Raw genomic sequence first — 14,862 nt, forward strand, 5'->3', positions numbered from 1 at the left:
TATGTTTAAGGGGTTGCTGCAAGTTGCAAGCAAAAGTAACTGTTCTAAAACAGGAGCTATGTTAGTTTAGTAATTTGTTTGGATAATTCATCTGATTTATGTTCAAAGGTCAAAAAAGCTGTTCTACAAAGCCTAGACAATGAGAGATGCCATAAATTGTGATGTATCCAACCAAGATCATTCAGATCAGTTTACTTTTGAATTATGCAGGGTACATCCTTCTAAAAAATCACATTGAGTGCACAGAACACAGTCCATATTTTAAAATTGCAGCTGATCAGAGATTTGCTTGAAAACTATCCTGAATAAAAAATATCTTACATTTATTTGACTAATGTTGATTGTCGATTGACCAAAGATATTTAGCACATACGTTCTTTACAGAATTAGCAGTCAATTGGCTCAGTGTTTGATTTAAATAAGTATTCTAGAAAACCCAGATATGCCTTTCTAATTCAAACTGCTCCTCTGTTTTTGCCATGCACTGACACAGCCTTACATTTACCACGTTGTTTCTTATTCCCAACCTGGCACTGCTGATCTCCTGCTCAGTTGCTGAGTTAACAAGACCTGCCCTGAATCAGAACATTCAGTGCTTCCCAGTGATGAGGTCCTCTCTCTGCCTCCTACTCTTGAAATATGATGTAATATCTGATTATTTTGTCTTGCCTATTTAACTTGTTGAACTGGAAAATGGAGTTTACTTAACCAATTTGGCAATATTATAAAAACAGGTGAATTGGCTTAACTTCTAGCATTTTGCTGGACTTTTAGTTAATTTGTCAGTGAAGAAAAAATTCTAACATTAAATTGTCTTATAACAATCAACTCTTTTAATACTGTTCCAAACCAGATTTTTTTTTCCTTTCCGTTTGTCATTTTTTAATTTTTGCTAACTTGTATATATGAATTTTTAACAGGCAGAGTTCAAGTTCATTCATGATTATAAAATATTAAAACTAGACACCAAAATGCAAGTATTCTATGAATATGTAGTGTCTGTACAATTCAAAGAAAAAACATTAATCTGTCCAGATGTTTCTTAGTTCTGGCATCAAATAATAGTTAGCTAACCCTATTCAAATCAAGAGAAATCATGAGTATTTCAACATACATAATTAAGGTAAATTAGGAAGTTGGAATAGTTTCTAAGACAACATAAAGAAGCTATTTATTTTTAATTTAATAAAAATGCAAACCCATCTGAAATGAAATGTGACATCTTGCTCAAAATTAATAATACATAAACCCCTTGTATTTATAGATTTGGGTATAGGGTCTTCAGAAAAATCATCTGGAAAGAACAAAACCAAAACAAGTACCAGCCTTTTAAAGTCACCTTTAAATAATCCCTCTTGGACGTTGCTACATTCGTACTGTATGTCTAGCCACCTGCATCCTTAGAGCTACTTGTGGACAAGTTTGGGTTGCCTTTTGCCTTCAGGAGATAGAAAATGCTCCATGAGAGGCAAGTGGTGTTACAACCGATGGCTGGCTTGAGGACCAAGAGGGAAACAGTAAGGAAGTAAGAGGAACGGGAGGAGGAGTTCCTCAGATTGTGGGGTTCAGGAGGTGCTGCAGGATAGAAAGGGTTCAGTACAGATATGTGCCTGTGAAGAAGACTAACAAGCAGTGTTCAGTAAAGGCTAGTCACTACTGAGCAAGACCCTAGGTGAAGGAATAAGCAAGTCTAGAGAAAGCTCTTTTGTATTTATGACATTTTCCTACCAGGAGGAACTGATTTTATTTATTCTGTAAGGCTACTAGTTTATTCAGAAAAGGGAGAGCAGTGACTATGTGAGGTCTTTTAAGTGTGAAAGAACACTCCATTCCCAGTCTTCAGCCTACAAAGCAGGTCTTCCAGTACAGCCTCATAGGCACTGAAAATCCTTTGACTAGAGACAAACTTCTAGATTTTTCTCCTTCTGTGGAGTAGAGGTGAATACAGTTTCCAAGCAGCAGAGGATGCTTGGTTATACATCTTAGCTGCCAGACTTAAGTAAGAGCTTTAAACAAAAATATCGTTTGCAAGAAAAGTGGAAATTTCATGCCAGTGGCATGAAATACAGCCAGATACCTTTTGCAGCAACATACTTGGAAGACAGCAACATGTCTTGGGCTGCTTTGCCCCTATGAGCAGGCCATCTTTCATTCTTTGTTCATGCATCTGCTGCGACTCCTAAGATGTCAGAATATGCAGAAATGCATGTTTTCTGGCTGAAGAAGCAGCTGCCTCAAACTCCACATAGTGCCATTTTGGCATTTCCATAATAATATTGTTAGGTTCTTCAAGAAAACCTTACAGATCACTTTCTTAAACCCTGCTTTTCAAAGGAGGGAAGGCAAGCAGCTCCAATCATTAGGAGTATTAAAAACCTCATAGAGCTTACAATAATCACTAAGGCTGGACAAGTAGTTACTTGCAGTGAGTAAAATTTCTTCTTTTACATTCCACCTAAAAGTACACTGTAGAACATGTAGTTGGACCTAGTTCTTGCCACATTGTGTGTATCTTGTTCCAAATGCTGGGAGCTGATGCATTTCAAGGTGAACATCTACCTGTAAGGTTTTCAACTGGTATAAAACATGGCTGGATGGCTTCAGGCATTTTTCTTTTTTTTTTAGTTTCACAGCATAATCCAAATGGTGAGATTTCTCTTGTAATAAAAATGATGAATGGCATTTCTGATACTCTTTAGATGCCCTGTGCCTCCTGAGAACTGCAGGTTCAAAGGCTTATATCATTTATCTGTATAAAGAAAGTGTTGGAAAAACAAGCTAACCCTCAGAAAACTGCAGTTACCTGGTGGATCCTGTGTTCTCTGTGTTGGATATTTCCTGTGTTATATTTCCCCTAAAGGTCAGAGCACATTACATACTCATGTTCTCACATTTCAGCAGAAAACTTAAATGGTATGTTTTGGGGGGCACATAAAATATTCCAATTCATCTTGGAGGAGGAGAGAAGATAAATGTTCTGAACCTGCCAACGTAATAATAAAAAAAAAAAAGAAAAAAGTTGTTTAGCTCCCAGTCACTGTTTACAGTACATTGAACAGTAAAAGATTGGGTAGCAATGGAGCCTCAAAGTGAAAATGTAGCTGAGTGCAGTTGAGTTGGAAGAGCCTGTAGTGCCACACAGATTTGCAGACTACTTGTCATGGGCAGAAGAGCCCAGCAGATGTCGGCTTCTCTACCACTGTTCAGCAGGTGATAGGAAGCCCTGTAGGAACAGAAGGATGTCTGGGGAGGAACCTTTCTAACACTGACTGTATTTAATTGCGGTAAGCTGTGCAGATAAACTGAAGCCAAATTTGGAAGATTAGTTATAAAGATCCTGCACATTTCTAGTGTGTTTTAAGGATAATTCCTTCTATAAATATGCATGCAATAGTTTCATTAAAATTTGCATTTTGAACCAAGTTGATTATCCTATTCAAATCCGGAACTACTTGGATCTTTTATTTAAATGCTTGTAATGGCAAGGAAACTTCAGTCTCATAACTGCTTCAAACTGCAGTGGCTGTGGTAGTTGAACCAACAGTACTTAGAAATACAATCACAATGTTTAAAAAAAAAAGTGTATGTTCTAGTGCAAACTGAGAATTAAATATTTGCTGGTGATAATATTAGAAGGAGGAGGGACTCGGTGCCTGTGAGAGAATTCCACAGAACAAACTTGCCAGTATCAAAGAACAAAATATTTATGCTAAGAAAACTCATCTATTTGACCCAATTTTTCTAATGTGACTATTGACACAAGACTCCTGATTCACATTTTCTTTAGTTTGAGTACAGGAATGCTGATTTCAGTGTACCTATTAGTGGCATGAATTTAATGCATAAAATGGATGCATGCAGATACTTTGAACTTGAAAAATTTTTGTCCTGGTGTAGATTGTACAGAAGATTCTAAGCAAGTCACTTCAGTATTTTTTTTCTGTGTTTGCTAATGAGGATCATTCCTCATGCTTTTTTCAAGATCAACATGGTTATTTTATTAGATCACAACTACACTTTGGCCAGTGAAAGCTGATTAAAAGGGCCTTACTTGAGTCTGAAAACCAGATGACAATTATACATCATTTAAAATGGACTTGAAGCATTTGGAATTTAGTTACAGATGCTATTACCTGACTAAGATTATGGAATCATAGAATGGTTTGGGTTGGAAGGGTCCTTAAAGATCATCTAGTTCCAACCCCCCCTGCCATGGGCAGGGACACCTTCCACTAGACCAGGTTGCTCAAAGCCCCATCCAACCTGGCCTTGGACACTTCCAGGGATGGGGCATCCACAGCCTCTCTGGGCAACCTGTTCCAGTGCCTCACCACCCTCACAGTGAAGAGCTTCTCCTTACATCTAGTTTAAATCTACCCTCTTTCAGTTTGAAACTGTTATCCTTTGTCCTATCACTACATGCCCTTGTAAAAAGTCCCTCTATGGCGTTCTTGTAGGCCCCCTTTAAGTACTGGAAGGCTGCAATAAGTTCTCCCCAGAGCCTTTTTTTCTGCAGGCTGAACAACCCCAACTATCTCAGCTTTTCCTCATAGGAGAGGTGTTCCAGCCCCTTGATCATCTTTGTGGCCCTCCTCTGGACTCACTCCAACAGGTCCATGTCCTTTTTGTGTTGGAGGCCCCCAGAGCTGGATGCAGTACTCCAGGTGGGGTCTCACCAGAGCAGAGTAGAAGGGCAGAAACACCTCTGTTGACCTGCTGGTCACACTTCTTTTGATGCAGCCCAGGATGCAGTTGGCTTTCTGGGCTGCAAATGCACATTGCTGGGTCATGTTGAGCTTCTTGTTAAGCAACATCGCCAAGTCCTTCTCACAGGGCTGCTTTCAGCCCACTCATCGCCCAGCCTGTATTTGTGCTTGGGATTGCCCTGGCCCATGTGCAGGACCTTGCACTTGGCCTTGTTGAACTTCATGAGGCTCACATGGGTCCACTTCTCAAGCCTGTCAGGGTCCCTCTGGATGGCATCCCTTCCCTCCAGCCTGTCAACCACACCACACAGCTTGGTGCGGTTGGCAGACTTGCTGAGGTGCACTCAATCCCACTGTCCATGTTGCCGACAAAGATGTTAAACAGCGCTGGTCCCAATACCGACCCCTGAAGAATGCCACTCGTCACTGCTTATGCTCGGACATCAAGCTGTTGACTGCAACTCTTTGAGTGTGACCACCCAGCCAATTCCTTATCTGCCCAGTGCTCTATCCGTCAAATCCATGTCTCTCCAATTTAGAGACAAGGCTGTCATGCGGGACAGTGACAAATGCTTTGCACAACTCCAAAGTTGCTCTTCCCTTATCCACCAATGCTGTAACCTTGTCATAGAAGGCCACCAAATTTTTCAGGCATGATTTGCCCTTAGTGAAGCCATGTTGGCTCTCACCAATCACCTCCTTATTTTCCAAGTGCCCTAGCATAGCTTCTAGGAGGATCTGCTGTGTGATCTTGCTGGGCACAGAGGTTAAGGCCGACTGGCCTGCAGTTCCCCAGGTCTTCCTTTTTTCTCTTTTAAAAAGTGGGGGTTATGTTTCCCCATTTCCAGTCAGTGGGAACTTCACTGGACTGCCACAGCTTCTCAAATATGATGAATAGTGGCTTAGCCACTTTATCTGCCAGTTCCCTCAGGACCTGCAGATGCATCTCATCAAGTCCCATGGACTTGTGCACCTTCAGGTTCATTAGATAGTCTTGAACCTGATCTTCTTCTACAGTGGGTAGTTCTTCATTCTCCCAGTACCTGCCTTCACCTTCTGTGACGGGCCGTGTGGCTGGAGCACCTCTTGGTGAAGACTGAGGCAAAAAAAGTCATTGAGTACCTCAGCCTTCTCCATGTCCTGGGGAGGGCCTGCATTGTCCCTAGTCTTCCTTTAATCACCGACGTACCTGTAGAAGCTTTTCTTGTGTCGTGGTTTAACCCCAGCCAGCAACTAAGCACCATGCAGCTGCTCACTCACTTCCCTCCCACCCAGTGGAATGGGGGAGGGAATTGGAAAAAAAAAAGTAAAACTTGTGGATTGAGATAAGAATGGTTTAATGGAACAGAAAAGAAGAAACTAATAATGATAATGATAACACTAATAAAATGACAACAGTAATAAAAAGATTGGAATATACAAATGATGCACAGTGCAATTGCTCACCACCCGCCAATCGATGCCCAGTTAGTCCCCAGGCAGTGATCCCCCTGCCCCCACTCCCCCCAGTTGATATACTAGATGTGACATCACATGGTGTGGAATACCCCTTTGGCCACTTTGGGTCAGCTGCCCTGGCTGTGTCCACTCCCAACTTCTTGTGCCCCTCCAGCCTTCTTGCTGGCTGGACATCAGAAGCTGAAAAATCCTTGACTTTAGACTACACATTACTTAGCAACAACTGAAAACATCAGTGTGTTATCAACATTCTTCTTCTACCAAACACAAAAACATAGCACTGTACCAGCTACTAGGAAGACAATTAACTCTATTCCAGCTGAAACCAGGACATCTTGTTGCCCTTGGTCTCCCTGGCCATTTAATTCTACCAGGGCTTTAACTTTCCTAAACTGATCCCTGGCTGCTTGGACAATTTCTCTGTATTCCTCCCAGGCTACCTGTCCTTGCTTCCACCCTCTGTAGGCTTCCTTTTCGTGTTTGAGTTTGTCCAGGAGCTCCTTGTTCATCCATGCCAGCCTCCTGGTGGTTTTGCCTGATTTCATCTTTGTTGGGATGCATCACTGCTGAGCTTGGTGGAGGTGACCCTTGAATATTAACCAGCATTCTTGGGCCTCTCTTTCCTCCAGGGCCTTATCCCATGGTACTCTACCAAGCAGATCCCTGAAGAGGCCAAAGTCTGCCCTCCTGAAGTCCAGGGTAGTGAGCTTGCTGTGAGACCTCCTTACTGCCCTAAGGATCTTCAAGTCCACCATTTCATGGTCACTGCAGCCAAGGCTGCCCTTGGGCTTCACATTCCCCACCAGCCCCTTCTAGTTGGTGAGAATAAGGTCCAGCATAGCACCTCTCCTTGTTGGCTCCTCTGTCACTTGGAGAAGGAACCTCCTGGATTGCTTATGCCCCACTGTGTTGTCCCTCGAACATATACTGGGGTGGCTGAAGTCCCTCATGAGGACCAGGGCTTGTGAACATGAGGATGCTCCTATCTGTCTATAGTGGGCCTCATCCGTTTTGTCTTCCTGGTCGGGTGGCCTGTAGCAGACCCCCACTATAATGTCACCTGTCCCTGCCCTCCATTTAATCTTGACCCATAGGCTCAGCTCCTCATCCATCCCCAGGCAGACTCCACGCACTCCAGCTGGTCTTTGACATAGAGGGTGACAACCCTTCCTTGCCTTCCCTGCCTGTCCTTCCTAAAGAGCCTGTATCCTTCCATTCCAACGCTCCAGTCATAGGAGCCATCCTGCCACATCTCTGTGATGCTGATAAGATCATAGCCCTACAGGTGTGCACTCATCTAACTCCTCTTGTTTATTCCCCATGCTACATGCATTTGCACAGAGGCTTTTAAGTTGGGCCCCCAATGAAGCTGACTTACTGGCTGGAATTCCTTTGTGCTGCTCTTCAGGTGCTCTCCTGCTGACCTGTGATCCCTCTCCAGGCTCTGGGCATCTCTTGCTGGCGCTGGCATCAAACTGGTAGGAGTGGGATGGATTGAGGTTCTCCTCCCCTGACAACTTTAGTTTGAAGCCCTCTTCACCACCTTGGCAAGCCTATGGCCAAAGATGCTCTTCCCCTTCTCTGACAGACAGACCCCGTCAGCCCCCAGTGGACCAGGTTTCTCGAAGTGAGTCCCATGGTCTAAGTAGCCAAACCGCTGGCTGTGGCACCAGTCCCATAACTATTTGTTGGTTTGCGGGATTCATCTGGCCCTTTCAAACCCCTTCCTTTTGAGAAGGAGGATTGAGGAGAAAACTACCTGCACTCCAGAGTCCCTTACGGCAGCTCCCAGGGCTCTGTAATCCTTCTTAATACTCCTCAGACCACTTCTGGCTGTATCACTGGTGCCCACGTGAAACGACAGCAGCGGATAATAGTCAGTGGGCTGTACAAGGCTTGGTAGTCTCTTGGTGACATGCCTGACACAACCCCTGGTAAGCAGCACATCTCTCTAGACAGCGCGTCAGGTTGGCAGATGGGTGCCTCCGTACCTCTCAGAAGAGTTGCCTACTACTGTCACCCATTGCCTTTTCTTAGTTGCACTGGTTGTTACATGAGGAGCAGATCAGGCTGCCTTACTCAGCTCCAGCATCTCTGTTGATGCGACAGGTCTTTCCTCTTCAGGAATAACTTTGTTGAAGTAATCACTGGAAAAGATTTGAAGTTTGTAAGTAGCTCTTCACAGTAAGTGAATTATGTTCGTATTTTAATAAATCATTTCATGCTGTTTTAGCAGAGACTATGATGCAGTCTTCAGATATCACAAAGGTATATTACTTGTTTCTTAGTAGTGGGGTAATGCAAGCACCATAGGAGTACTGTCCTTGAAATCAGTAAGGTCATGGTAGATTTATACAGGCATGTGGTAAACAAGGACAGAATTGAGAGATGTTATAATGTGGTTTTGCTATACTGACTGTTGGAAATTTGACCTTGTTATGCTTGGCAATATTTTTATCTGAGTATGGGAGAATTTTCTCCCCCCCTACCCCCACTTCAGTTTGCAAAGTCGTTTCTGTGCTGCTTGTGTATATTCATGCTGTATAGGTGTGTGAAGTGTTTTGCCTCTGCTCTGTGCATCTGTGAATGTCAAGTATAGAGGCAATTAAGGACTAAGAAAAAGGTGTTAGTTTTCGTGATATCTCTAAGTTAAGGTTTTCTTTAAATACTGCCTTTTAAAATGTTCTTAAATGTTCACATACTTGCTATCAACTCTTGGCAATATCACATGTATTTTAATGCCATTCCTAAAATAATGTCATGGTCTTCTGCTCGGAGAGAATTGTACTAGTCTAGTTTCTCCTTAGCTCTTCCATATAATTGTAATCATCTGGAGAAAGTGGTCAGCCTTTTTCCTCCTGTATCCCAGTCTGAATGTGGATATTAGCAGCTTCCTTGTTACATGGTGTTGGTTACAGTTAAGTTGTATTTGGATTCAAAGCGTAACAGAAGTTCATATCACCTTTCTGCTTTTGTTTCTAATACTCTTCACTATCTGCCCTTACAGAAGCACAGATAAATCTTATCAGAATTTGCAAATCATTCTTCTAATAGGAAACATATGCTAACAGATGAAAACCAAACTTCAGTATTTTTCGGGGCTGTTTGTGTTTACTTTGGGAGTTCTTTGTGTTTTCTTCTGAACAAGGTGGCAAGGCCTACTAACAGCTGTTTTTGTATTATACCTGTCTGCAAGCCAGTAATTGCCTGCGCACATCTCAGTGGAAGCAGCCACATCAGTTCAGGTCATCTTTATTTGTGAATTTCCAGCTTTAACCTGTACCCAGCCATGTTTCAGTACAGAGCTTCATGAAGTTGCATCAGCAAGCTTTATGAGCCTTCTCTGAATACGTGCCCTGGGTGGGGTTTTTGGCCTTGTAGTAGGATCGTGCATCAGATAGTTGCTTCAGTTTATCAGGGGTGGAGGTAAACCTCTAAAACTAGATCACTTCCATTTGAATTTTTTACCTGTGCAGAGGCAGTAGGTAAGATTTTACACCTGTTATGAATGCAGTACAATTATTTTAGCTAATATGCCTGGTGGATACCTAGAGTTAACATACAGCTTACCTAAGCCGTGCTGCGCTTAATGTGCTCATCACATTGCCCAGTTCACCTTTGCTGGCCAGGCAGTCATCAGCTGAGGATGCGTTGAGCTGCCTCAGCTGATGAGCTGAAGATGAACTCTCTGGTACCATCTCAGTAGCTTCAGTTCTGCCCTAGCTTTTTTTTTTAGTTATTATTTATTTATTAATCTTGCATGGCTTTGGTTTATGTACTAGTAGAGTCAAGGCTGCATACCTGTTTCTCCCAAACTGCACCCCAGGGCACAGATACCTAACGTCACAGGCATAGTGAGTTACAGGAAGAAATGCAAGTGATAAATAGCTATATAGTAGCAAGTCCCACACAGAAAACAACATAAAAGTTAGCCTTATTTTTAATGCATTTTCACATTTGTTGATGACTGTATTTAATTTCTTTTCCTTTTTGATCCGATAGAATAGTGAAACTGGGACACCGCAATGCAGTTTTGCTTCAACAACATGATCAAAATGTGAAGAACATTCTAAACTAGGGCTGAAATTGCAGTTGTAGAAAACTAACTAATTTTGCCACAATTAATTTTGCCTGCGTAGCCAAAAATTTGGATTACAAAATGAAGAAAAAAATGGCTGTTTAAAATGTTTTATTCCACCATTATGTATTGCCTTTGCTTCTGATTTACCTAATTATCTTTCTGCTGTGTTCTTAGGAGATTCTTAAGAACGAGAACTATAGAGAAGAAATGAAACAGAAAATCAAAGATGTATCCGAAAAGGATAAGCTGCTTCAGGCCAAGGAATACAAGGAGGGACTTGTTGCTGAACCAGCTCACACACAGGTTAAAGGCCACGCATCTGCCCCTTACTATGGAAAGAGCGAGCCTTCGCAAGATCCAACCAGCACTGCAAATACCTTTCAGCCAGGCTCCTGGATGCCACCAGGCAGTGGTAGTAGTCATAATAAATAAACAATTGTAATGTACAGATATTGCTAACAGATAAATATTTTAACAGACAGCGTAAACAGCTGTTATGAGCGTGCAATAAAGTAATATTAAAGCAGTTTCATTTGTTTTTGCCAAACTGTTCAGATAGGCTTAATCACTTAATCAAAAACTACTCTAAAATTTGGGGTTTAGTGAAAAACAGGATGGGTTACTAACCAAGTTTGGTTTTGACAGTTGCTGTTCATCAGTTACTCTTGGACTCAGAGGTAGCAGGGTTTCTAGCTAACTTAATTTTCTTAAAGAGTTCTAAATTGTTTTTTCCTTGAAGACTTTTATTTTTAAAATTGGTTTTGATGTAGTAAATTTTAGTTAATTAGTACACTTAAATTTTCCCAAACCTACACATCAGTTTAAGATAGTTCTTCAGAATGCTTGTAAATTCCCTTGGCAGTGCCAGTGTGCCACTGGCAAGTGGATGGAAAAGTTGGTTTCATTAGCAGGAATCACTATGACACTACACTGACTATGCACTGTATTATTCTTAAGATTTAACAACATATTTGAATAATGTTTGATTTGCAGCCAGCAGTAAGCACAGGATAAAATCCCACTAAGTTGAACTACATACAACTACTACAATAGAGGTTAGAAGCACTTGGTAAAGCTGCTGGAAAAATAACACAGGGGTTGAGACAAGGGACTGTCATTAAAAAAAAAAAAAATAAACATACTAGTTGTTGTTGCCGGTGTATGCAGGGACTTCCCTAAATGATTGGATCTATTTGGCCATAGTTTAGATACACAGAATGTGCAGATTATTTGCTTAGAGATGATGTTTGAGAACTTGCAAGTCAAAATAAAGCTCACACAAATTTTTGAAAAAAGTATCAAATTTATTTATGCAGTGCCTCCTTCATCAGTTCTCCTCCATGTGTTTTTAAGTTATGTAGGTATCAAAGCTGGAACACATACACACTTGACAACACTTCATACAAAAGGCAGAGACTTCATCCCCTGTATTTATAAAGTGACAAAATGTCATATTCTAATAATGCTAGCTTTGACCAACAAAATTGACAGGGGTAAACAATACTTCACATTTACTTTAAGTCATTTCAGTTGGACTCTGCACTTCTAATCCCCCTTAGTGTCAGCCATGTCTGTAGGTCTCCTCATTTGAACAATGGAATTATTTTAAAGTTTTAATTTTAAACATAATGAAGGACTAGTTGCTAGAAAGCACAACTCTGCTGCTGTTCAGAAGCATGCTAAGTCTAAAAAACTTAGTGACTGCCGCAAGCCCTTTAGAACTAGACTATTAAGAAAAACTAGGCTTTGAAAAATTAATCCCCTCTATTAGGAAAACATGATTTGGAATTAAGATTAAATAATTTTGGCATATTTACAACACAAACCCCACTTGGACTTTCTCCTGTGTGCCAGCATTTTGCAACCTGGAAGGCAGCAGGCTTTCAAGAGCCATGAGAACAAAGATCCCACCTAAACTCACAAGGTCCTAAGCCAAACGTAGCCAGAAGGTTAGCAAGTAGGAAGAGCTACTGTTGCTAGCGTACCCACCCTCCTCCTGGACTCTCCCCCAGCCGCCTGCTATAGCTCACGAAGACACACAACAGTAGGCCACCTGGGCCTTTAGTCTCACCCCATTTATGGCTATTCTTTGAGGCGCAGGAAATTTCTGAAGGCAGAAACAAGTTAGCTGCAGGTGGAGTGTTCAGGTGATTGTTAGGGCAAACCAAACAACATAGTAGCATATTTTGTAGAACATGAGTGGCCTCTCAAGACAAAGGTAGCAAGAACAAGCCATCAGTTTCCTAGAGTTTGCGCTGAATTTAAAGACTCTTGATGGCTGGTAGTGCAGGAGACAGGAAAAGCAAAGGTAGGTTCTCTTTGCAGACAAGCCCCCCCATCAAAGACACTACAGCAGCCCCTATGGGCACCGCAGGGCCACAGGCAGTGTCCTTAAAGGAGACCGGTAAGGTATGCTGCCTAGCTCTGAAGCTAGCTTCTCTCTACAGCTCTGCTGAAGGTACACCAAAACTTGCCTTTCTGTAATCCAGTTTACCATTCACATTTTCCCCATAATTTGATGATTTTAAGACACTTGTTAAGTCACAGTTCAGCTAAGGAAAAAAAATAATCCCACCCAACAAATTAATTTTTTTAATTTAACATGCTAATTTAGAAAAGCAACCTGCACTAGAGCACATGTAGTAGATTAAATGACTGTAACAAGTGTCACTTGAGCAGACTAAGACAAATCATCTCAGCAGAAAAAAATATGTTGAAGGTATTGTTCCATACTTCAAGAAATAACAGGATCAAGTATCGAAGGACAGTTAAAGCACAAAAGGTACAAGTGTTTCATATAAAAAAATGGATTCTTTGCACGAGGAAGGCCTTTTTTGGCCCATTTAATCCTTCTTTGTTCGTTTGGCTTTTGCAATATTCTCTTGGCGTTTGTGTTTCTTCTTTTGCTCTCGCTCCCGGGCCTCAATCATTTTTGCAAGCTTCCATGAAAGGACTGCACTAATTACAAACAACGGTGTGAGGGCCAAGATCACTGTAGTAAGAAAGCCGTATGGGTCCTTTGCAGCCCACTCCACGATGTATTCAGCCCAAGCCTTAAAATCGAACATCTTTTCTGCTTTTTTATTGGGAAAACCCTGCGGAACAATGAAAAAAAATAATTTCAGGGTATTCGGAAAAATAAAAGCACACATACACAGCCATTACCGTTTTAATCTCTCATGATTAAAGAGCAAGCTCGTTTTTGCTAGAAGTTCAAAGTAGCGCATAGTACGTGAAAGTGTAATACAAAGCGCTGACCCTACCTTGAAGCACAGTGTTTACAAAATGATTAGGCTTTTCGTCCCAACGGAGCTTCAGATACCACCACGAAAAAAACTGCTACACAGAAAAAAAAGTGACGTCGGTGCTGCTTCGGAAGAAACGGAAAGAGAGCCCCGTTGGTTTATTTATCCCTCGGCAGGTTTTATTAGGAGGGCGAGGGAGTGCACCGCTTTGAACAGTCAACTAGCCACGCTCGGCAGCCCAGAAACGACGTCAAAACCGTGTCGGCAGCGACCACGACGGCGCCCGGCGGCGTAAGCCCCCGCAGGCCGCCCGACCGCCCGGGGCCGCCCGCAGGCCCGCAGCTGAGCCCCTCGGAGCCCGGGCGGCCGCCGCCGCCCCGACACCCCCTCCCTCCGTCCCTCCCCCCGTCTCTCCGGCCGGCGCAGCCGCCGCGCTGCCCGCCCCGTAGCGGCCGCCCGCGCGCCCCGCCCCGCCCCCTCCCAGCGGCCGCGCTGCGGAGAGCGCCGCGCCGCCCTCACCTGCGGCGGCGGCGGCGGGGGGGGGCGGCCAGCGCAGCTCCGGGCACCCCCCGGGCCTCTCGAGCGACGGAAGGCTGGCGCCGAGGCCCCTGCGGGGAGAAGACACAGGCCGTGAGGGAAAGGCGCCCGGCGCCGCCCGGCCCCGGCAGCGCCCGCCTCAGGCAGCGCTCGCCTCAGGCAGCGCCCGCCTCAGGCAGCGCCCGCCTCAGGCAGCGCCGCTCGGCCGGGGGCGGCGGGGAGGCACCGCCGGGGCGCGGGAGCCGAGCCGAGCCGAGCCGAGCCGCCTCCCCTCACTTCCCGCCCACCGCTGCCCCACGGTACCGACCTGGAGGACGCCGACCTGCCGAGCGGAAACAGGAAGGAGGAGGAGGCGGCGGCTCCGCCCCTGCCGGCCGGGCCCGGAGGAAGCGGAGTCCGCCCGCCCCCAGGCGTCACTCCGGGGGCGGGGCAGCGCAAGCGTGGGCGGGGCGGTCCCGCCCCCGCCCCGCCCCGCCCCCGGCTGGTCTCCGCCCCGCCCCGCCCGCCCGGGGGGCGGTCGCCGCCGGCGTGGCGGCGGTCGCCGCGTCCCCGCCGGTGGCCCTCGGCCCTGCCGCGGCGCCGGGGCTGTCGGTGGGGGTCTAGGAGAGGGCCCGTAGCCAGGAAGAAGACGGGCTCCCGCGGAGTCCGCGCGGTGCCGCTGGCGCGCGGTGCCTCCGTCTTCTCTCCCGTGACGGTGCTGCCTGCGGCGGGGCGCCGAGCGGGCGGCCCGGAGGCAGAGACCGCAGGCGGCCTTCGCCGGTAGCTTGGCCGGCGCCCGCGCGTCTCGGCTGCGCCCCGTGGGAGGCCCTGACCCGCTCCGCGGGTCCCGGCGGGG

The 14,862-nt window shown here is 44.9% G+C and overlaps 2 protein-coding genes across 4 annotated transcripts in view; one reads left to right on the forward strand and one right to left on the reverse strand.

Annotated features, from left to right (window-relative positions):
* NDUFAF2 (NADH:ubiquinone oxidoreductase complex assembly factor 2) overlaps window positions 1-10,771 on the forward strand; it is a 65,999-nt gene extending 55,228 nt beyond the window's left edge. The window contains exon 4 of the mRNA XM_069775728.1: window positions 10,420-10,771. Within this exon, the coding sequence (XP_069631829.1) occupies window positions 10,420-10,677 (258 nt within the window). The 3' untranslated portion in view covers window positions 10,678-10,771. The remainder of the gene's footprint in view (window positions 1-10,419) is intronic.
* A 757-nt stretch (window positions 10,772-11,528) lies between these two features.
* Window positions 11,529-14,431, reverse strand: SMIM15 (small integral membrane protein 15). Of its 3 annotated transcripts, XM_069775729.1 has the most exons (3): window positions 14,335-14,431; window positions 14,010-14,098; window positions 11,529-13,340 (listed from the first exon to the last, which is right to left on the reverse strand). In XM_069775729.1, exon 3 carries the CDS (start codon window positions 13,311-13,313, stop codon window positions 13,089-13,091), a length of 225 nt encoding a protein of 74 aa, XP_069631830.1. In that variant the 5' UTR covers window positions 13,314-13,340; window positions 14,010-14,098; window positions 14,335-14,431; the 3' UTR covers window positions 11,529-13,088. The 3 variants fall into 3 exon arrangements, with proteins under 3 accessions (XP_069631830.1, XP_069631831.1, XP_069631832.1); XM_069775730.1 differs by lacking the exon at window positions 14,010-14,098 and having other exon boundaries at window positions 14,335-14,426; XM_069775731.1 differs by lacking the exons at window positions 14,010-14,098; window positions 14,335-14,431 and adding an exon at window positions 13,509-13,800.
* Window positions 14,432-14,862: the final 431 nt, after the last annotated feature.

This window comes from Haliaeetus albicilla, chromosome Z (assembly GCF_947461875.1).
Source record: "Haliaeetus albicilla chromosome Z, bHalAlb1.1, whole genome shotgun sequence".
Classification (NCBI taxonomy): Eukaryota; Metazoa; Chordata; class Aves; order Accipitriformes; family Accipitridae; genus Haliaeetus; species Haliaeetus albicilla.